Source organism: Oxyura jamaicensis, chromosome 8, assembly GCF_011077185.1.
Source record: "Oxyura jamaicensis isolate SHBP4307 breed ruddy duck chromosome 8, BPBGC_Ojam_1.0, whole genome shotgun sequence".
NCBI classification, from domain to species: domain Eukaryota; kingdom Metazoa; phylum Chordata; class Aves; order Anseriformes; family Anatidae; genus Oxyura; species Oxyura jamaicensis.
Genome location: NC_048900.1, coordinates 20,095,923 through 20,120,325, shown reverse-complemented (window position 1 = coordinate 20,120,325; position 24,403 = coordinate 20,095,923). Strand labels below are relative to the sequence as shown.

The 24,403-nt window shown below is 37.3% G+C and overlaps 1 protein-coding gene across 2 annotated transcripts in view; it reads right to left on the bottom strand.

The window, feature by feature from the left end:
- PIGK (phosphatidylinositol glycan anchor biosynthesis class K) overlaps positions 1 to 24,403 on the bottom strand; it is a 76,265-nt gene that overhangs the window by 11,075 nt on the left and 40,787 nt on the right. For both annotated transcript variants that reach the window (XM_035333316.1, XM_035333315.1), the window contains exon 10: positions 12,278 to 12,353. In XM_035333316.1, the coding sequence (XP_035189207.1) occupies positions 12,278 to 12,353 (76 nt within the window). The remainder of the gene's footprint in view (positions 1 to 12,277; positions 12,354 to 24,403) is intronic.

Genomic DNA, 24,403 nt, shown 5'->3' with positions numbered 1-24,403 from the left:
TCACATAGAAAGGTCCTGATCCTGCATGTATTTCGTGACAGGAACACAGGTTACGTCAAATAATTTAGTCTTGCACTAGCATTACACATGCTTCCACAAACACACACTAACATTATTTCTATGCTCAGTGCAACCAGCATTAAGTAATAAAATAAGCAATACATACCAACAAATACTTTGCACTTTGCCTAAGGATCTAAAAACATCCCCTTCCTCCTCTACACACACAGATAGGCGTGCACTTGACTCCATTATTCTGGCATTATTATTCAGGCGACACAAACACAGAACACCAGAAACCCATAAAATGCAGAAAAAAAATGCCAGCAGCCAGAAGCGATGCTGTCCTGCTGCCTCATCACACAAACTGCAGGACCACATTGTGCTTTTAGTTGGTCAATTGACATTCACAATTTTGGCGGAAAGGAAGAAGAGCTAAGGAAGATTCAGACCGCTCCTAATGTCCATGGTAAGAGAAACTGAATGTGGGTTCTGACAGAAGCCACTCAGCAGCAATAGGAAAAGCTCTCAAGAAGATACCTCATCCCTGTAATACAACAGATGCCATTTTTTTCACCAGTTTCTACTGCAGACAAGGCCAGAAAAATTCAAAACAAGTTGATCATAGTTGGGAATGCCAATGGTAGCTCTTTCATAGCCCAAAGAGGCTTTTGCAGAAAAAAATAGTTCCAAGGTAGGAATGATACCTTTTCTCTGAATATAAAAATGGAAGTCTTACCTAATCAGCAATCATTTAGGAATATCGCTTACTTTCACATTTGCGAGTAAGACTCATTCCAAATCCAAAGCTTGTTCCACCAAAAATATCTCCTCTGAAACAGTCACCAAAACGAAAGCAACTCTGGAATAATATTTCTTCTGTTAAATACAGTGTTTACTAAAAGAAAAAGTTATTTAATTTACCATTTGAAGGTTTTGATAAACAGTTTTCCTTCAATTATGGAAGCCCTAAAGCTTGTTTAGATCAAACATAATTTTTAAACTACAACTCTAGCATTTTATAGGTGTTATAATATAGAAAAAAATGATGTTTTTTTTTTTTAATTCAAAAAAGATTAACAAAATGATGCAGCAGTAGTTCTGCATTCCATGACATTTTCAGCTTCTTTAAAAGAATGGGTATTTATATTAAAAGACAGTGAATAAAGTTATTAAAGTAATATTTTTTCATGTAGACCTTTACTGCTACTGTTTCTCTGATAGTCATGAAGATAGCCTCTACAACCTCCAATTCTTTTATATTTCATGACTAAGGTTTTTTTTTTTTTTGTGGTTTAGCTATCTTCATCTAATATAAGTATTTAGTACTTGGATGTAATTAAGAAAAGGGGAACCATTCTTAGACTATTTCAATCCATTAGGCAAATTTTCTCAGTATGATATGAAAAATATCAGCTACTTAATTATCACACCTACTTCTCCCAGGCCTCTAAGTGCACCTAAGCTATGCTTTATGATGGCCTAAGGAAAGACAAAAAAGAGAGAGAGAAAGCACAAAACATCAATTATGCCTCTACTCAATTGTACAACTATTTTAAAATGTGTGAACAGTTAAGACAAAATTGAAAAATTACCATAATGGGCTTTTGACACTTCCCTGCTTAAGCAAAAATTAATTCTAACTCCCTGTTTTTATGCAAAGCCTTTATAATTTCTCTAATCTCGAGTTCCCATGAGAGGGAACACAATACTTTCAAGTAGGAGAGTGTGAGGCTTGGCATCTTCTCTTTTTAGTTATGCAGTTTATTTGATGGAAGTCTAAACCGCTAAGCCTCCCTTTGTGTTTAATATAAGCCATCCTCAGTGGCAATACAAGTTAATTTAAGTGAAATGAAGTTTTAGGAAGAATGAATTCTCTTGCACAGAAAGCTTCACTAAAACAAAGCTTTTTTAAATGCAGCATCTGTTTCCTGAATCGCTCTAGAACCTGTAATAAAAATAAACTAAATGCAGCAAAATTTCTAAAAGCTACTACTTCTTGTGAATATCATAAATGTAAAACCCAGTCTAATGGAATAACTTATTTATCATTTTCTATATGTTTTTCAGTTTCTTCTTGTAACAAGTATGAACAAGCTTTAACAGTGTAATGAATTAGCATGTTCTAAGCATAAGATATTAAGCACCTTCCGTTTTGTTAGCAGTGATTAATATTAACGTACTTAGTGTTTATGTTACAAAAGTAAATTAGAGATATCACTGGTGTACACTTCCAGCTACAATAAGGTATATGGATCACATATTAATTTTACAGAGTTATTTCATACATTTATTTGCCCCCCACCACAGCTTACATATTTGTACATCAGATACTATGCTGCAGCAGCACGTAGTGTGTTATGATGCCTACAAACCTATTAAGGTCGCAGAAAGCTTGTGCATATATTCAGTCTATTCCCATGTGAGTCAGAAGTATATTATTTGCATACCATTATGCTCTGAAAACCTATTCAGTTATCCCCACTGGAGACAACTCACCACAGTGACCTAAATAGTATTCACTTTTCCAATATTTGAAAGAACAGCAAATAAATGGGGCTCAGTGCAGACAAATCCAAAAAGACTCAGAACATCTAAGAATCCAGGCTTCTGAATGACAAATGCAAATGAACGCAGACCAGTGTATCACAAAAATTCTCATGGAAGCAAAGAATGATGAAAAAAGTAAATTATATGCTTAATAGAGGACTAGAATACTGAGACTGAAAATGACTGGAGAGATAATTTTTGCAAAAAAGCTCTAACATTACCCAAGCTTATTACAACCACAAAGGAGAGCAAAGAGTCTCAAATCACAGAACTCACTTAAAAATAACCTCCCTCCACTTTCAGCAGCAGCAGCAGTTCTAACATCAGCTGCCTAAGATAGCTATTGATATTTTATCTATAGCACTGTGCAACAAATTCGCATGACGTTAGTAATTGAGACCCCCTGGGACACATACATATTGCTTCTTCCATAACACCTGCAATATCGTGCATACTTTCCCTAATCACGTACCTGTACTAACATGCAGTAATTGTCCTCTTAATTTATACTCCCTCTATAATTACAGTATTTTGATTAAATGTGTAACAACCTCTACTCGCTTTTTCTAGTCATTCTTCCTGATCTCAGTGTAGCCACAACAAAGGGAGAATATAAACAAACTATGTGTGGACTTTGTGCAGAAAGTCAGAAGAGATTAACATAATGGTCCTTTATGGCCTTGGTCTACAAATCAGAATCTCTCACTGTTAACTTATTTTGCTTTTCGCCAACATGCTATGTGAAGTTTACTTTAAACTGTAAGCATTTTTGAACCTGTCTCGTTGTGTAAAGCTCTAAGCCTATCTACAGCACATTACAAACAATAACCACTGTCTTAAAATCACAGCTGTGACCAGGCTGTAAGATGCAACAAAGGGCTATCACGGCATGATCAACTGAAAGCCAAGATAAAGGTATACAAGGTGTGCCAATATTATATATTGGAAGGTTGTGCATATAGGATTTTGAAGCACATAGCTGATTCAGCTGGAAAAAAAGATATGCAGTGACTTGAAGTTCTGATGAATAAACTACAATGATGCATAGCACTCTCTAAAGCCTGACATGTTACAGACACTTCCTGAAACTCTTCCTTCATTTTAAAACTTAGACAATGTCTATTAAAAAGAAATTATTTCAGGAATTGTCTTAAAGAAGCCGCAACTCCAACATGATATCTGTAACAATTATAGCTACTTTAGTGCATGGGTATCTTTTCATATATTTTTAATAGTACTTCTGACAGCTCTGTATGCTGGTGGGTATGCAAGTGATGTCTCCTCAGCCCAATACATTAAACGGATGACAAGATATTCACATATAATGCCTCGTGTTACCAGTATTCTCAAGGGCAAACCATGCACCCCCATGATATGCACAAAAGGTTTCGACTTGCTTCCATTTCTACTTTCCACAGTAACAATTTGGTATCACTCCCTTTCACTTGTTCATGAGAAATTCAAACAAACATTTTCATTTGATAAAACATGCTTTTACCATTTTGGCTTATACTGCCTATTGTAGCTGGCTTCAGAAATTCTGTATTCACATATCAAGCCAAGCTGAACTGTCCTTTTTATTTTTTTTAATGCTCCCCCTTTTAAATTGTCTTTTTTTAATCAGTAGTTTAGAGCTCACTGTTGTGCTTACATTGTTGTGGCAGTGCAAGGGACAGCACAGGACTCAGTAAGATGAATGGGGGAGAGAGCGAAATGTGGCCACATAAGGGGCATCCCTAGCTAAATTACTCCAACCTGCCCGTTAATTCAACCTCCCAGCCCATGCCAAAGAAGCATGAAGATACAACACCAATCCTTAAATGTACAGCTTTCCAAAGATCAGGGACATGGAAAAATTATATGACCTCAGAAAGCTAAACAGTTCAGCAGTTTGCTGCTATACTTCTTTGTCCAAACTGCAGGATCTGTGCAGCCTAAACCAGCCCATTTGAAAGCACTGCATCAACTGAATCCATTTCAGCTCCTGCATCTCCCTGAAGAGATGAATAGCAAGAGAGTGGAACTGCAAAGCCAAAGCTCTCCAACAGCTGTGTGCAGTGTCTGCGGGAGAGCACAGTCCAGGTGTACAGTCACCTTGCTGAGTGCCACCGCTGTGAAGTGATAACCATATCCTGAAGACGTGGCAGCAGAGAGCAAGCCCTACCAATACACAGACAAGCTAATATATCTGCACCTCAAACAGCACCCTACTAACTGCTCAGCTAACTGTTCTTAACAGAGCCATGTAATAGGATAAAAGAGCACCTCAGGGCAGCTGCGACAGGCCATGGCTAAGTTACCTTTCTCTGGCTTACAGAAAATGTTCATTGCTATATTTTTACTAGGAAACAGTTAAAAGCAAGAACCTCACAACTGACTGTTCAGGTGCCTCATGCAAGCTACTCTTCAATGCATTTAGCCATTCAATCCATTGTATTCAGCTATAATTGGAAGAATTTAATACTACATTCAATTCCCCTGTAATGCTCGGTCAGCAACAAAAAAACTAATGCTTCCTTTCTGTCTCTGACAAGCAGTGTTATGTGCAGACAAAAGAAGAATTCCCCATGCATGAATATTTTGGTAGTCAATCCTTATGGAAATGAAGTTCCTCATAATTACTGCTAAATTTTTAAGATTTGGAAAACAGCATTTGAAAGAAAAATAATTCCAATAAACTTATCATTATTGTGTCTTGAAGACTATGAGGAGAGGTTCCAACTAATAGTTCAACGTAATAAATAGATAAAGAAGCAGAACCTTGCTATGGCTGAGAAACAGTAAAATAATGATCCTGGATAGGCAGAGAGTGATCACCCACAACACTCCTTTAATGGCAAGAGGGAAGAAAAGAGACCTCTCTACTAGGTCTCTGCTTCCAGAGGGCTTCCCCTCATGTTCAGATGACATGTATGTTGAGAAAACGTAACAAAACAAAGGCAGCTGCACCTCATCTGTAAAAACAGATCATCACTAATTTATGCTAACTCCACATCATTGTATTCTGCAATCAGGAAGAACAGATGAGAACAGTAGTACATAAAAAATGATAGTTCAAATCTTTTACAAAAATACCTCATGCTACACTTAGAAATATGCTCTATTTCAGGAATATTATGATTTTGCTTATGAGAGCTCATTAGGCTAGTGTACTACTTAATTTCTGATAGGACAAAAAAAAATAGTGCCAACCCTGTTGTTAGTGTGGACCACCTACTGGCTTACATGTGAGGGTAATGAGTATCTTCACTGATGCTGCAGTAATTCACTAGATGAAGAACAACCAGAAAATGTTGGTGGTTTAATGTTTTGCCATTAAAAGATTTGTAACAGCTACAACCAAGTCAAGAACGCATTTGGTAGTGTCTTGGAGTAAATCAGAGAAACAGGACTATTCCATTCTTAATTATTAATAGATAAGAGTATTATTAAAATAATTATGCACTCATTCTCTAGATTTAATAGTGCAAATCACATACATTGCATGACTCATATGCTCACAGCACAACTCAGCTACTCATTTTTTTAACCAACCTTAACATTAGAAGAAATATTGGGGAGTAAACATCAAAGCACCTAACCACCCCAAGCTGTGCACAGTGTTAGCAGGAATATCTTTGCTGTCTTGTGACATATTTGTTTTGGTGGTTGGCAAAAACATGCAATAATAGCTTTTGACAGGAAGTTTGTTTTGCCCCTCCTAAGCAGAGTTTTCTTCTATACAGTAGTTAGTATTAAAGGAAGCCAAACAAAAAGTAAATAATTTCTAAGAGAGAGAGAAATGTAATCCACATACCGTGTTTCATTTGGGGAAAAAAAGCAAGTTCTTGTTTACTGGATAACATCCAGTTCTGATTCCACTTGAGACTACTTCTATTAGAGTTATAAAATGCAGGCAAACCACCTTTAGTTTACAGAATTCACAAATATGTTTAATGCAGAAGTGAAAAATAATTACCCCAAAAAGTCTTAGTAAAGCACATTACTTTCCAACTTCAATACATGCCAAGTGTCCTAGATGAAGAATGGCTAGCTCAGCAAAAGGTATACTGCACACCTGGGTTTCGCCCTGCACATGGACCAGGCAGAACACCTGAGCCCTGAAGGAACTTTAGGTCATCTGGTGAGGAAGAAGAAATCCATAGATTTTTGTGACATGCATGAGAAACAGCTTTTTTTTACCTCTAGCCTGGAACAGACAGACACAAACATTGTCAGAACAGGCTTCTGTTCTCAGTATACTCTGAAGCAGCCATGAGAAGTGGCAGTGGTAAGAGGGCAGCACTGTCAGAAGTATGTTGCTGAACACTGCAAAAGTAAAACCTGAGCCAGGCAGGTGTCCTAGTGCAAGACATGAAAGAAGGCTTTTGCCTAGCTAATGAAATGGATTCAAGGTTTCTCTATGTTGGTCAGACACATTAATATATGTTGTTAAAATAAAATTGGATTTTAAAGTCAGAGCGCTTTCTAATCTTTTATATGGAAAACTAGATTTTCATCTATCCTGAAAAAAAATCAGGTCTTACAAAATAAAGCTTTTCTGAGGAGACCTGCGACTGTCCTAGCTGGATACTATGACCACAGTTTTATAAAAGTAAGCTATCCTTTGAAGTTATTTTTAAACACATCTACAGGAATAGATCTTCAGAGAACATATAAATAGCTACATCTGTAACTTTACACGTACAGCCTGACACATCTAAGTGTCACAAGTTGCTTTTGAACCTTCTGGCATACAAAGAAACAGTAAAAAGCAAGTATCACTTATCAAAGTACTTTAAACTTTTAAATAAATTATTCATAAAATTAAATTATGGTCTACATTAAAAATAAAAACCTGTGCTACTGAGCACTTTGCATGCTTGACTGCAGTTTTGAACATCCCCAATAATTTTTATAAAACACAAGTAAGGAACCACAATTCCACCATGAGGAAAGACCCAGCCTGAGTGCAAGATTCCCCCTTTGAAACATGCATAAGGACAGCTACAAGACAGGGACAAGGCACCAGTGTGATCCCTGAATGTTAAAGTTATGCTCTACAGACTATCAGCATGTGTTGTGTTCATTTCCATATTCAGCATTTCAAAATCACAGTAAGCCACATAAAAAAAAACAAAACAAAAAAAAAAAAAAAACACTTAAAATATCTTCACAAACATTAAAGCTCAAGAGCTAAAATTGTTGTGTTACAGACAACCAAAAATACTTCCAAAAAATCTAAACAACATTTTGTATTCTCTTAATACTGTTTCAACAATTTCTGCCAAATGCTGATAAAGGAAACTTCTCCCAATTAAACCAGTGTGAAACAGCAGTAACATTGATGAATGCAATGAAGTGACACACCTCCACTATGTGAGAATAAGGTTCCAAGAATGAATAAATACTAAATATCAAGCCAAAAGGACTTTTTGGCAAACTGTTTACAGAAGCAGAGAAAACTGTGGAAACTAAGACATTCTTGAAAGACTCGAACTGCAACTCTAGTTATCTTTGATGACCATCAGCCTTTCTCTCTACAACTCTGAAGATTCCTCTCCCATCTTATTTCTTCAATTTCTTATTCCATTTCCCTTACTGTGGACCCCAGTGAATACCCTCAGGCTGGACTGGACAGGGTAGGTCCCTAATGTCCCTTGAATCTAAACTGAGCAAAGCTAATGTTGTAGTTCCAAACGGTGCTCATATGCTTTGCTCAGCCGGAATCCGCAATAGAAAAGCACATTTACACACCAGGGTTAGCGTGCTCTCCCTGTAATCTCCTGAGATTACAGAAGGCATTTTTCATTGAACCTTCTACAGAGAAATGCTACAGTAGCGCATTGGTTTAAAATGGTACAAAACAAAGAAACCTGCAAAAGGAAACTCAATTTAATTTAATTAGAAAAACTTCTAACATTTCCCCATGCATTCCCCTACATGAGAAAACACACAGGAACCCTTTAAGTAGATGTGCAACTGTAAACCATGTCAAAGACTAAATAAATTATGCAATCCCTGCCAAGGGTCAGAAGTTAGCTTTCTTGAAATACTGTCCTGTTTTAACAGCATGTTAATTTATCTGCTTAATATTTTACAATGAGCTATAATAAATAAGTATACAAGTTGATTCTGGTCTGAATTTGCCATTTCATCTTGTTTTCAATTATAACAACATCAGGAGATCTGGCATTTATCCACTGAAATATGTCTTTCATCAATAAAACATGCTTCCATCAGTAAGACACCTGTAACAATTTAAGTCTCTTCAATATCCTAAATCCCAGTTAGGCAAAATATATTACCACAGAGTGACATTCAGAGCATGAGCGCTATCACTAAAGTTAGGTACTTTTATTAAAATGCCGTGCTGAATCAGATGCCCAGCAATGAACATCCTTAATGATATATGAAAACAATCTTCTCAAATGCAGTTTTGCCTGTTCTTTCACTAGACCTGTTTGAGCTACAGACAAATGCAGAATTAAAGTACTTTCTCCTTTTTCTGGCCTTACTATTCATAAAATCATTCTAAGTAGTAGCACTGCATGCACTCATGTACCCAAAGAACCTCATTTAAATGTCCTACATAGGTATTCATCTGACAGCTTAACTTTTCCCATTTTAGAAATTTAATAACTAGATTCCTTACTTATTTTTTTTTGTTTTGTTTTTTTCTTTTTACTTCACTTAAACACATTTCTCCTTTTTGTTTTTCAAAATGTAGAAAGCTATTTTACTTATAATGTCTGATTTTGTTATGTAGTTTAAATGTAACTATTTGTTTTCATTCTGCTGTTTAATTTCATTCTTCACATTTGTCTTTTTAATTTACCATGCTCTAATGCATTGCATTTAACATATTTATGAGAATTGAAACTTTGAATTTCAGGTGGTTTTTATTCTTCTGTTGTTTTGTTTTTTTTTATACTGCTACAATAATATTACATACAAATGCCCAAGGAAAATGTGCACAGTTTTAGTAATGTTTGGGAATATAAAGCTACAGTAAGATTTGGACAAAATTAGTGGCCACGTTGGCTACTACACAGAACTAAAATGTACCTTGTCACTATATTGATTTAGGCTACCTGTCTATCTTTAATGCTTTAATGTATATTTATGCCACAACAGAAATTCTATCTTATGCATCAGAATAATTTGCAAACTTTACTTTGTCTTTATTCCTACCCAGAGGTAAAATATAGAGAGGTTTACATGAAAACAAAGGCCCATAATTAAGACAGTGATTAACTGTTCGGACAAAGGTTACCTCCACATACAGCATTCACTGGTTTTAGTCATGTTCTTTTTTCTTCTCTTATACTTTCAAAGTAAAAAACATATATATATTTGTTCATATACACTTAACATGGTCCTTGCACTCTGTCCCAATTGTTAAAGGTCCCTCAAAAGCAATACACTGTAAACTTAGAAATGCTTATTCAGCAGGACTCTCACTGGTGGACAGTATGCTTAGCTACCTACAGCACCTAAAGCCTCAAAAAGAGCATCAATGTCAAACAAAACCAGGACATGATGCCAGACTTCCTGACATGATAGCTAAACAATGGTCATTTTATTCTGTTTCTCTACATCAGAGACATTTGCAGCTATGCCAGGCCTGACTTGTTGCTTTGTGTGGACAACAGCCTATACTGGTTATACTGTTATAGCAAAAAGATAAGAGTACATAAAAAACACATTTTTGCCTTTCCACAGTACAATATTCTATTGCAGTATAATACACAGTCGCTAAATGAACTTTTCCTGGTTATTACCCACCTAATGTTGTAAAAATATTACTATGACATTTCATCTGGTTGACCATCTTAAAGGTTAATTCTGTTTCCTATTTGAGATTTTTCTCTAGGTGCGACATTCTGTGCAGTTTCTATTTACTGATTCCAAACAACCCCCAAACTGTTTCATTGCTCACTCTCACTGTTAAGAGCATATTGACTGGCTGCCTGCTCTGCTGTTTAATTCATTTATGCTGAGAGTCAGGCATGAAGACAGAATTTTAAATGTGACATTTGCAGGCTGTTGGGTCATTTGAAGCTCTAACAACACCAGGGAGTTCCTGACATACAAACTGGTCCTGATTTCCAATCTTCCATGTTCCGAACACATCAGATATTCTTCCCAGAGGTGCAGATTTCAGCCAAAAGTTTTAAAATCCCCTGTGCTTACATCTTGCAGGAAAGACCTGTACACTTTAAAGTTTTAAAATGAAGCTCATGTTTCCTTTAAGGTAAAATGAGCACTGCCTGCAGCATGCAACTTAACTGCTTATAAACACTGATTGACAAAGGTATTTGGAAAGATCTACAATAATTAATAGTAATAGGATTTTGAAAGCAGCTTTGGTGAGCTTTCATTTCTTCCTGTTGATCCTTATGTGCTCAAAGCCAGCTCAGTCTGAAACCACAGCTTTATTTAACATTGTCTATCTGCCTTATTACTGCCCTGATCAACATCAGCTTCCAGTTTTCAGGTTGGAAGTTTTCGTTGTCTCAAGACAGGTAAAGGACTATACCACTTTGTCTCCTATGGTGAAGGGTCATGTTCCCCAGCTTTCAGGTCAATTGTTCAGAGTATACCTGTTTACTTGAAAAGTCAAGGTACCATGTGGAAAATAGTAATATGACCTATTTGGTCCTGACTTAGGCAAATTATGGCTATCCATCCCCGAAGCAGGACTGACATCAACAAACTTCAAAAATGAAATTTTCAGAGAAAATTTCCAAATGACTGCAACAGAGTAAGTCTTTTTGCTTTCTTTAAAACACCACCAAGAAAAGAGATGCTAAGTCTCAATACTCAGGTTTAACAGTACATCACAAGTTTTGTCAATTTTACTTGGTCACCAGACTTTTCCTTCCACAAAGAATACAGAGCCCGCTGCAGCTAATAGCCAAAAATCAGGCTTCACAAGAAAGACCTGTAAGTATAGTCTCAGCATAGATCAGCAGGATGGACAGAGACTCTGAACTCTGAGAAAAGAGCCAGAAGTGATTATAGAACCTTGTTCATAGAAAAGATCTCTTCCCCTTCCTTGTCATAGGCTGACTATAATTAGACATATTGTTATAAAAACTGCAGCCTGGTATTCAATCCCAGCTCAGATGCCCACATCATCCCTCATCTGAGCATCTGAATCAATGGAAAAGTATTGATTTTAAATAGAAGCACAGTAGGTAGGCACAATCTAGGCAAAATCTCAATCTGTTTACCATTGCGCAAAAACAAAAAGCAAACAGAAAAGTCTGTGGAAAGCCGAAAGTACAATGATACTGCTGTAGCTGGAAACAGAAATGCTGCTAAGACATCATTCAGAACCATATTAGGAGGGGAGATTGTTTTCCCACCCAACTCTTCATGACAATTCCGCAACAATGATTTCTATAGTTAGGCGGGGGTTTTTTAGGAGTGGGAATATGATTTGGATAAGGATGCAAATTAGATTAAATCGATGGATTTTTTTCTAGTTTAACATCAGTAATACACAACAATTTTAACAGCAACCTCTGAAGCTACAACTGTGTCATACAGCAAGTTACTGTTTCATTGCCATGTTCTGAACAAGCCTTTTATAAAGTAATAGCTGTCATCTGAACAAGAATATGTTGTTTTTGTATACCTCCAGCATGAGCACATTGATTCTGCATGACCTAGAAAAGCAGTTTAAATATTACAGATGTTGTTTGTTCTCAGATAAAATCCTCAAAATAGAAAGGCATACCTGGTGTATTATCTGAGCTACAGGAAGTTGATCAGCATATTTTAGCGGTTCTGTTGCCAATTCATCCTTTGGAAGCCTGGGAAGAAATGAAGTTAACACTTATTAAAGTTAGCACAATGTTTACTAAGTTAAATTACTGCAGTTTAAAAGTTGCATGTATATCACTTTTAAAAGTTTGGTATTCAGGAGACAGTTTTACTTAAAATGAAGCAAAAGTTTGTTTTAAGAGTTTAGCTGAACATACTTCTTACAAAGTTGAGTGAAATACTCAGCTTACTATAAACAAATGCTAGTACCATTGTGGATTTTCTTCCAGCCAAAGCACATAAACCACCAATTCAACCCTGACAACATAACTCAAATACGACCATCTCAAAAGGCAAGAGGGATTATTTACTCTGCTCCCCTTTTGCCGCAAGTGCACATCAGTGTTCAGCTGATAAGTTAAACACAAATGTCTGTGCATTTGCGAGCACAATAACATGTACAACTCGTTTCACAGCAAGCCAAAGAACATCAACTGCAGGAGCAGAATACTTTACAAACAAAATGCATCATACATCCCTTTAAACCTCAAACAAACACTAGCTACAATTGAGAACACCGAATCCATAAGCTCTCACTTAAAAGAATATTTAAATGTCAGTAAATTATTATGAAAATATTTTAAATGTTTCAACCATGTTGCTTTCTTTTACTGAAACCACACAGCACGTGCTACATTTTCAAAGTATCATTCAAATTTTCTATCAGTCCTTTTAAAGAGTTCTAAATATAGGAATTTCCGTATTATGAAAAGAAATGAAGGAAAAGAGATCCCTATGAAAACAAGACCTTTCTACAAAGTTAAATCATAATTAATTTCAGAAAAAAACTGTAGCCATGACATTATTTTCCAGGTTCAAGTTACTAACTTCTATTTATTCGGGTCAAAAACAATACATGTGCTTGCAGCATTACTTTGCCTGCACACTGGCTGCCAGGTACTACAGACTGTCTCTCTACTTAATTCAACAGGTAAAAGAAAGAACTGTAAACATGTATCTCTTCCATTTTCCATTTCTGAATTTCTGCTGTGGTTTGCAATATTTCAAAGTTAAAATAAGAGCCTGAATGAAGAAAAATTAAGTAGCAAGTTCTAAACTATTGAAGTTGGTTGACTAAAACAGCTGATTTATTTACAGGGTTTTTCAGAAAGGACTATTAATGGCAATGATAAATTTACACTCACAACATGCTACTTTCCAAACTTCAATAATAATGATTTGTGCTCCAAAGTGGTCACAATTGAAGAAACTAAGTATTTCACTGTGTTCTGTTGAAATACCTGGAAAAATTGTCACCAATTTTGGAAAGATTTTCCAATTCTTTATTGCATTCTGCAAGAGAATTTGCATCCATGGGTTGGGTTTTTGGGGGGGTGTTGGTTTGCTTTTTGCGTTTGATTGTTTGTTTTTTCCATGAAGTAGTCAGATCTTTTTTGAACTGTTTTAAAACAGTCTCAAGTTCTCCATTACTGTTTCAGGTGACTGGTGGCTGCACTGATTCTTTTTAAAAAGCACCCTATATTTTTTCCCCTTCCAGAAAATACATAACAACTGCAGATGTAATCTGGAAGGTACATGTCATGAAATATACTGCTTTTTTTTCAGTCCAGTAGAAGCATGGGAGCTTTAAGTGGACTGAGCAATTCATCTGTGGTGTGCAGAAGGTACCTTTCCACTCATTTCTTTCCCATTTTCTATCGTTTGTGGAGTCCTGACTGGCAAACATACAGTATACTGTCTATTTAGCTATCTACATTCAGTGTGAATTTGAGATGACTTCTGTTCTACCGGGAGCCTGTTAGCTGACACAGTACTCTGATATATGGATACCAGCTACATAAACCCATTTCTTAGCCATAGTTTGACACGGTAAACCACTGTACACAGAACATAATATTCATTAATATCTTGAACACTTATTTCTGCAGTCTTTACAAGAACAATGCAAATCTGGAGGAAAAAAAAAATGTATCTCAAATCCCAGAATGAAAGATTTGAAGCTGCAAGTAACAGCTAAAATTACTATAACTGAATGTTAGCAGGAAATAAAAAAGCTTGTCTGTTCTATCAAGGACTTTGTACATTTGGCAATGTTTTCTGTCTAGACAGTGTCAGCACCCTTTGCATAGTCAAACAACCTCCTTGTCAACTGCAGACAAAGACCTTTCTTAACGTGTCAGAGAATTAAAAGGAGAAAAATTACCAAGATAATTTTGAGTCTTAGGAAGCTTTACTAAAAAAAGGGGTAGGAAAGAATAGTATAAATATGTATTTTAAAGCAGATTTAGATTTACTTTGAAATTAGGCTGACAGGAATCTTTCAAGATCAAGAAAGGTTTTTTTTTTGTTTGTTTTCTAAATTGCTTTGTGAAAAAAAAGTATCAAGTCAATTGAACTACACTACATTTTATATTATATACAAATTATAAGATTTAGATAGACATTATATATACATACACGTGTATACATACATATACACACTATAATTACACACACACACAGGTATTTTACAAGAGGAGCTCAGAACTGTTCTCTCAAAGTTTTTGCTTAAATGCCATGAGCTTCTTCTATACCAAGTGATGTACTAGCTGTCAAGACAACAAAAGAGTTTTTATTCTTCTCTGCTGCAGATGAGCCTCCTCCACTGGATGAGCATGTATCTCAATCTTCAATATTAAACTGCATAAATTAAAGTATGGAAGCTCAAAAGTGTTGACAAAAAAGCTATATGAAACATTGGCAAAGTATGTCCTTTATCTAGACCAAGTCATTAATTTGAGCTAGCAGGTATGATAAAGCAGTATATCAATAAACTTTGGGTATTTGAGGTTACTGAATAAAGAGCAAGAATAACTCACAGTAAATGGTCTTCGCAAATCTGACAATAGTAGCGTAGTGTTCATTATAATGATGTTGCAGTACTATCATCTAAAGCTACAGCAAGGCGTTTTGTCAAGTGGAAGAACAGACCACCTCCTCCTAGTACCATATGCTCAGATCAGTCTAACAAAAATTAGCTGTGAAAAAAATACACAGATCAGAGACAACCAAAAACATCAAGTTCTCACTGACCATAAGTGATTTTTTTGGCCTAAATTCATAAGCATATATACAGTTTCACAAAGGTTGTCCTGAACATTTTGTTCCCAGCTCTCTTCTTTTTGATCAACTATAAGAATATTTCAACACATTTTTCTAGGAGTAATCTCATTCACTTCTACTTGTGCTTTTGACCAAGTCGAAATAATGAGCAAATTATATTCACTGTTTATAGCTCTTTACACACTTGAAAATTAAGAGTATCTAATAGTAGGAATGTTCCTTTCAGCTATTAAAAAAAAAAAAAAAATCCCTTGAAGTTTCTTTGTTGCATTTTAAGCAAGTAAAAATAAAAGTTCTATGAGAAATATATACCTTTTGCTTGATTTATCTAATTTTCCATAAAGTGATGGTACCTGTGACAGACAAAAATTGAACTTTATGAAGAATTTCCTTCCAGGCCTAAGTTTTAAAGTACTCTCATACAGCCCACTTGGAAAATGTTTCCAAGTGCTGTAAAACATCCACAGCATGGAATGAAATGTTCAGTCTAGGTAAGTACTAACAGTGTAACTATGTCAGTCAGCAATACCACTTCCATTATCAGATTTAACAGACATAAGCAAATACTATAAACTCCTTTGAAGAAAATTATATACATACAAAGGCTCTAAATATCCCTTTTTGATTTCCCAGAGCAAGCACCAGCTTACTGGTCTAAATATTTATATAGCTGGTATACGGCAACCTCCTCTAAATTGTTTCTCTTTTTGCTTCTTTCATTTAATCAACAAAACCTGTAGTACAGCCATTTCCTCTAACAGAGTTGAAAACTGGATGATGCAACAAAAAATTGCTATCCTAGAAGCAGCACAGAGGATAAAACACTAAATATGAAAGGCCTCCATGAAACACCATCCATCCTAAAAGTTCCAAGAACAGGAGTAAGCTCAAGACTCGTCTGTCCTAAGGAGAGGCCAGATGCAGCTACTGGAGCCTACAATTCCCTGGAAGCAGGCACACTGACTATATTTTACATAATCTTTTAAATAAGATAGAACAGAGACAGCTCACTGCCAGTAAGATCAAACAACGTGACATAGCTGACATCTACATCTCTGAATTCTCACCCAAAGTGGAAGCTGCACCCAGAGCTGTTTTCTCTGGACATCAGAGTGTTATGGCCTGAGCCATGCGCAAAACAGTGTCTGGGAAGGTGCCAGCTGAGGGGAGCAAAGCTCACATCAGGGACTATGTTAACAATTAAACATCACAATGGCAAGACAGTCCCTATGTCTGCCTAATTTACAAGTACAGAGCAGCCTCATATTCCATCATTAGAGAATTATGTTAGTTAGCCTGGCCAGCTTTCCAAGTGGATCAAATTTCAAAAACAAAACAAAACAAAATAACCCCCCAATTCAGGCAGTCAGTACAGAGTATGAAAGAATTATGTGAAAACGTACTGCTAAACTGCTACTGCATTTTACATGAACCCTGTGATTACTAGCCCACTAACACTGGGCCTCCTAGGCTGGACAAATTCCCTGTAAAAGGCAATCCTCATCTAAAAAGCATAAGGGATAGGAAGGTCCTGACTAGCAGGGAGAAAAAGGTCACCACAGAAGAGGATGTTGTACTTCCTCCTCTCTTTTGTAGGGCAGAGGAAGAAGAACAGGTCAAGAGAAAGATCATGTCCATTAGCATCATCCTGACCTTGCTTCTCCCTTTCAGCAGGACACAATTAAGTTGGTTACTGTCCTCCTTCCAGAGACCATTTCCAGGTGCCTGGGACTGCATTCACTTTTGCTCAAAAACAGTTATGCCAGGAAAAAAAAATAATACAAAAATAAAAATAATCTCTGTTGATGGACTTTGTGCTCAAATCACATATGAGGCAATTTGAGGCTGTAATTTCACAAAATTAGTCAGCCTGTTCAGTTCATTTATATTTGACACTTAAACCTTTGTAAAATTAAAGCCTAATTTGTTGTAATACAAATTTCTTTGTATGCTTAATGTCTTTCAAAACAATTCCATTAGAAAAACAAAAGCAATTTTTTATGAATTAATTTTCCAGTAAGAAATGGTCCTTTCTGTCTCAATTGAGCATGACAGCAGAGTGCTGCCAACAGTGGCAAAGCAAGCTAGCACAGTGGCATATCAGCATATAGTGCATCACGCCTGACAGCTGATAATGCAAAGCATAAGGAGATCTTGATTTTTCAGGGAGAAGACTAGAAAGAAACATCGAATCAGAAGAGAAGTGGGAAGCAGTAAGAGACAGCAGAAGAGGAAGATCCTGAAAAATTCAATTTGAAAGTTATTTTTATACTGCCACTGTGACTGCTTTTAGATGGAGGAAAGTAAGCATGAAACAGAAACAGTGGAAAGTGAATCTAAATCCAGTAAAACATGTCAAGATATTTAGCGAAAAATCTTATTTGTTATTTATATTTACATGCTCTCTTTTGTGGGAAAATTCTTAAGTCAACGTGTGCTGAAGAAATATAAATCCCTATTATCAAGAAGTGGCATGTTTTGCCACAAATGCTAATCCAACCTGTGGTCTGCTACATGGAATAGCTGCAGTAGCTTTAGGGCTTAGATATATTTTATCTCATGCAAGTATTGCAAAATCCAAGGAAAAAAAAAAGAGCAGCATGTGATCGCTAACTGGTTTGCTCATGGCAGAAATGGGTTGTGAGGACACAAAGGGAGAGAAGAGACTTGATAACCTGCACAAACTATACCACACAGCCATATAACCTGGCTTCCTGGGCAATGTAAACATTCACTAATTGCATGAGGCACTAGGGATAGGCTAACATTTCTTTCTTCCTATACAGTCTCTAGATTTGCTGGTTTGAACAGATCGCATTCTTTCATGCATGTGACCCATGTATAGGCAGTACTGCACCTCTTTGAAAGTGTTGATTCAAGAAGGTAAGTCCTTATATAACCACCCCTCTCACAAACGACACAAAATCAGTGTTTAGTCATGGTAAGGAGAACAGGATAACAGAGACAAAAATATATTAAGGAAGAAGTGGGTGTGAGGGTACCTTCTTTATTTGATGTAGATGTACAAGACAAGCTGCTCCTGAACTGCAGCCTGGCTTGTTCAATAGAAAACTTCTGAATACTATGAATGAAGATACTGGAACAAATTGTCCCACTTCTAAATCTGGCTCAAAAGCAGAAATACAGCAACTGATTGGACAGTCAGTATGTGACCAAAGGATGCAAATAACACAGCAGCAGCCCACATTACACATCCCAGGTTGAAAGGTTGAAATAATTAAGTCCATGAATAGCACCAATAGCTTTATTGACTGTAAATACATGAACGTGCTTGCATCTGGCAATGAAACGAAAACAAAATACCAGAACTTTATGCACCACATCAGAAAAAGTTATTAGGTTTCCTATTAAAAAGAGACTGAAATGGGCTATGTCGAGTTTGAGTGAATAGTTTTTAAAATTGGCCATTGAAAAATTTATCTACCGTATCCATACTACAGAAGATTAAGAATTAGACCTTGGATCAATGCCAGGTACTTGATCTATCTGGTAAGTCCTAACTTCACATGTACTTAAGAATAGGGTAAGTTTAACCAACAGGAGCACTAGACTACATGGAAACATGGAAAATGCCAGAAGAGAACTTTGTTAGTTCTGCTTTTCCTCAAAAAATGTACAAATAGATTATTTTCTTCTCTGTTTAATGCAACACAAGATTACACTGGCATATCCACCATACCAATAGTCACAGACGATAAAAGTAAACACTCAAAAGTAAAAACAATCCCAAGGAATTTTCTCACATCTCCTTTGTGGTATCAATTTCTTCCATTACATAGAAATTATAGATTGGCTTGAGTTGGAAGGGACCCTGAAGATGATCTAGCTCCAACCCCCCTGCCACATGAAGGGATGTCACCCACTAGATCAGGCTGCCCAGGGCCTCATCCAACCTGGCCTTGAACACCTCCAGGGATGGGGCATCCACAACCTCTGGGCAACCTGTTCCAGTGCCTCACCACCCCTCTGAGTGAAGAGCTTTCTCCTGACCTCTAATTTAAATCTACCCGCTTTTAACTTAAAACCATTCCCCCTTGTCCTGTCATTGTCTGCCTGAGCAAAATGGCATCCATCTTTTTTATAAGCTCCCCCCCTAAGTACTGAAAAGCTGCAATCAGGTCACCCCTGAGCCTTCTCGAGGCTGAACAGCCCCATCTCCCTCAGCCTTTCTTCATAGGAGAGGTGCTCCAGCCCTCTGATCATCTTCATAGCCCTCCTCTGGACCTGTTCTAACAGATACATATCCTTCTAGTGGTGGGTGCCCCAAACCTGGATGCAGGACTCCACGCGAGGCCTCACAAGGGCAGAGTAGAGGGGCACAATCACCTCCATCCACCTGCTGCCCACTCCTCTTCTGATGCAGCCCAGGATGTAGTTGGCCTTCTGGGCTGCAAGAGCACACTGCTGGCTCATCTCAAGCTTTTCACCCACCAGAATCCCCAAGTCCTTCTCCTCAGGTCCCCTGGATGGCTCCCCTTCCTTCTGTTGTATCAACTGCACCACTCAGCTTAGTGTCATCTGCAAACTTCCTGCGGGTGCACTAGATCCCATTGTCTATGTTGTTGATAACGATATTAAACAGCACTGGTCCCAGGACAGACCCCTGATGTACACACTGCTCTTAGACTATTTAACAGAACATTCTTTGCTGTATGCTCTGTAACAGAACATACTTTGTTCACTTTCCTCAGGTGTGTGCGGATGTCCCCCTCTAAGAACCTGATATGCCTAATAATGCAAACAATTTCACTCACTTCCAGTGTCCTGAGCTTTAGTTAGCTGGACAGCTGGCAGCTTACCTAGCGTGACTTTGCATGACTGTCTAGAATGCTAATGTGCATATTTTGCCGTTCATTATTGTGAAGTCTGAAAGTCATGTCTTTCAGTGGGTACGCGGTTTAGTGCATATTCAAAGATGAAAAGAGGAAGGAGATATGTCTACAGTGAAAACACACTGTACTTCACAATTATAGACAAGTACACCAAGATCCTTCGGTAGCTGAATGCAGTAACCTTCGCTTCACGATGCTTGCGGAACCTAATCCAGCAGGTGGCCTACTGTGAAAGACAGCTTAAAAAGAACAATGAACAATACAACATGAAGAAGACAAATAAATGAAGTCATCTCTTATGCAAAGAAAAATTCAATCAATGTGAGACAATCTGGGGAAAAAAGCTAATGACTTGCATTAAAAAGAAAGATACTTTTACTTCAGTAAAGTTTCTTAACTTGGCCTTTACGAAGATAAACTCCTGTAGAATAAAGAAGCAAAGAATCTTATTGCTTGGGAATGCAAAATACTTTCAGTAAACTGTTAATTTCTTTTCAAACAAGTGTCACCAATTTTGATCCAAGCTAGTTGTACAAACTTAATTCTGGAGTCTCTGAACACAGTGATTTCTGTTGGATGCAATCATAAACAGGTCTGTTAGCATTTCCAGAGTCGCCAGACACACTTGAGCTTTAATCTGTTGCTTCACAAACTGTACAAAACTAGACTGTAACAAATGGTTCCTCTGCATTTCTGTGATCCACACATAATTTCTTACCTGAAGAATCTCAGGTGATTAACTTTTGTCAAGCTACATATACTTAACCATCCCAAGATCCTAAAAATAGGTGATGGAAATCAGTGATGTGTTTTTAGCCAAAAATGCAGGTTGACCAATATTGTCTCTGCCCTTTTCTAGCCAATGACTTTTGTCAAAATATGTCTAGTCACTGAAGAGACTCTCTGTTCTTATATTTAAGCTCCTGCTCCTATTTTTATACTTAGGCAAGACACAGGAAGGGAATTAAAAAGAGTATTAGCTTAACTAAGCAGAACTGACTTTGCTGCTACTGGAAAACACATGACCTGTAGGGCTTCGTTTTGTTATCTGAAATATTCCACACTTTAGGTAAATTAGAAAATCTCTCTTGAATTAATTTAAACTTCAACATGACGATGCTGCCTAAGCACAAAATGCTAATAAAAAATTGGAGATAAAAAGACCAGCTAAGTCTCTATCACTGAAAATCACAATTTGAGTCCACAGCTAAAAGTAGGTACTCCTTGCTTAACATTAATTCGTTCCCACAGCAGGCAAGGTCTGGGGGAAGAAAAGAGAACGAATGTCTCCATGAAATTTCCCAAACTCAGAGCATGTTATACAGGCAAGTCCAGTATCACAGGGCCTTTTATTGATGGTCCAAACCAGTCAGAAAAGAACATCTCCCACCTCGCTGAGCAAACGTTCAATTTAGTTTGACATTTATTTTTGCTATGATGTCTAGTAACTGAGGCTGTAACAACACCTGCCAGTGCAGAAAAATCAGCAGGAAGATGTTTTTAAAACAAAGAATTAATATGGAAATGTGCCAGGATAGCAATTCCATTACTTAGTGGTCACAATCAGCCTTTACAGTAAAATTAATATTTTGTTCAATACTACTGTTCCTTTCTGCATATGTTCAAATTAAACAGAATGTATGTATTTATTTATATTGTTACACTTTTCAACAAGCACTTTCTAAAAACCCTGTAATATACACATTTTTAAGTCCCAATATTTCTACACCTACAGTACATATTTCTGTTTTTTCAGTTCATGAGTCATGTAATGTACCATCCAGCTATAATTTCTCATGAGACTGTTTAGTTCACTACAAGAATCTGTCAAAGTAGCAGTGGCAGCATCTGTTCTCTGCTTGACACCATCATTAGACCTTCTTCTAAAACACCTCCCTGCATTTCAAGTTTCCTACTTCACTTTTTTGCACTTTTACTCAAATTTATCAACATAGATAGCCACCTGAAATTATAGAAGTATTGTTTCCAAGGGATTTTTGGAGATTACCCAGATCATCCCCCCAACATCAGAACAGGTCAGCAACAGCTTAGTCTAGCTTTGTCTTCAAAACCTCTACGACCTCTCCATGTAACATGCTCTAAGGCTACTCTAACCTATTTGAAAACAAAACTCTTGAAGTACATGAGCTCATGGACCTCCCCAGCCTGCAACACGTAGCCAATGCCCCTTGATACCCAAAAACCCGCATTTCAAACTGTTACCGCCTGCTATTACAATTCCTCTCTTTACAAGGCTAAGTAAGCCCAGATCTCTCAATCACCTCGCACAGGTTGGTTACTCTAGTTCCTCACCATCTTGGCAACCCTCTATTGGACCCCCCTCTTCTGCCTCAGCATCTTACTTGAAGGGGAAAGCCAAAAGCCAGACACACTCTTTCAAGTGGGACTCCATCAGCAATGATCAAGGAGAAATAATAATAATAATGCTCAATCTGCTAACAATCTCCTTGTGTAGCTCTGCAGGCAGCTTGCAGTACCGATGATGACAGCATACCGCTGGTTTCTACTCAACTTGTTGACTTCACAAATTTTTCAGCACTTTTTCAGAATGACTTCGGTGCCCAGCTCTCAGGAATAGGAACAGCAGCAAGTCACATCACTACTCCTGCATCAAAGCACATGGCACTCTACTTGCCAAGAGACATACAAACCTGGGAATTCTCCTGCCTATCAAGGCAAGCCACTAGGTCTGAAGTTTACAGGACAGAGAGAGGAATACTATCTTCTTCCAAGCAATTCACTGCTGTAGTAGTTCCAGCATCTGCCAGCCATACCTGCAGCAGTACCTTACCAGATACACCTGGATTTGCAAGTTATCCCTGGTTGCAAAGCCAAACAGTAGGCTGGACAACCTAGATTTCTAATATTCCAAGTTGGTTTCCAATCCAAATACCTGACACAAAATCCAGTATCTCAGACACCTGAGAAGTCCAGATTTCTGATTACCTCACTCTTCTCCTGCTGGGACAACACAGATGCAGTAGCTCTGAGCATGCCAGAAGCTATAAGCTCCCTTTCTCTCTGTGGTCTCCAGGGGACAAGGTTAAAGCAGGAACAGAAGCAGCTCTGAGTGAGCTACAACCATGTCCCTGTTCAGTTACCTCATATTTTCTGTAGTGTTTTTTTTTGGTTACAACTGTATTAAATGTTTTTAGCTCTTTACTAAGTTTTTTAAAGATAAATTTTAATTTATTTCCATACCCATGTTGATATGAATTCTAGTGTATAAAAACCTTGCAATGTCATAATGAGGCTGCACCAACACAAAATGTAGTGGAAGAGCCACCTCTTTTGGCCAGCTGGCCATGCTGCGTTCAATGCAACTCAAAATGCAGTTTGCCCTCTTGGCTGCCAGGGCACACTGCTGGCTCCCGTCAAGTCTGTTGTCAACCAGCACCTCCAGAACCCCCAGACCCCCTTCAGCTGAGATGCTTTCCAGCCACTCATCTTCCAGTCTGTGCCTGTGTCTGGCAAGGTTTATTAACATAATCTCAGTGGTAGGTTCTTCCATTATCTAAAAGTCATTTCCTGCTAATATTTACAATCTACAGATCATTGTATCAGTAAATCTGAATGTTAAGTGTATGTTATCAGCAGATACTATCAGAAACAGACTGCATAAAGCAGAAAAATATCACAATGCCAACCTCTCAGATTTTAAAATTTCAGACTCTCAGTATGCCTTAAATAAAAGAACAAAGTCTCCAGTGCTGTTAAGATCCTTCACATTCCTGTGCAAGTGTGTGCATATGCATAAACATCTGCATAAAAGGGCAAATATGAAACTGAGGAAAGAATTAAGTTTCTTGGTTCATCTAGTACAGCTAATGAGGCCAGATTTCTCTTTCACAATCTGCATATGGAATAACTAACAGTTACAGAAACAATGGAACAACTCCAACTCCAATATGTTCAAGAAAAAAATCCAAAGTAAGGAAAGCACAAACACAGGCAAGAGCCAAGAGACTTCTTCCTACAAAGTTTTGCATGCTATATATTATCAAATACATAGAGACAGAGTTCACATTTTGTCATGCACCTTTTAGCTTCATCATAAAAACATTTTGTGGAAAACAAACTTGATTATCTAAACCAGCAGTTTT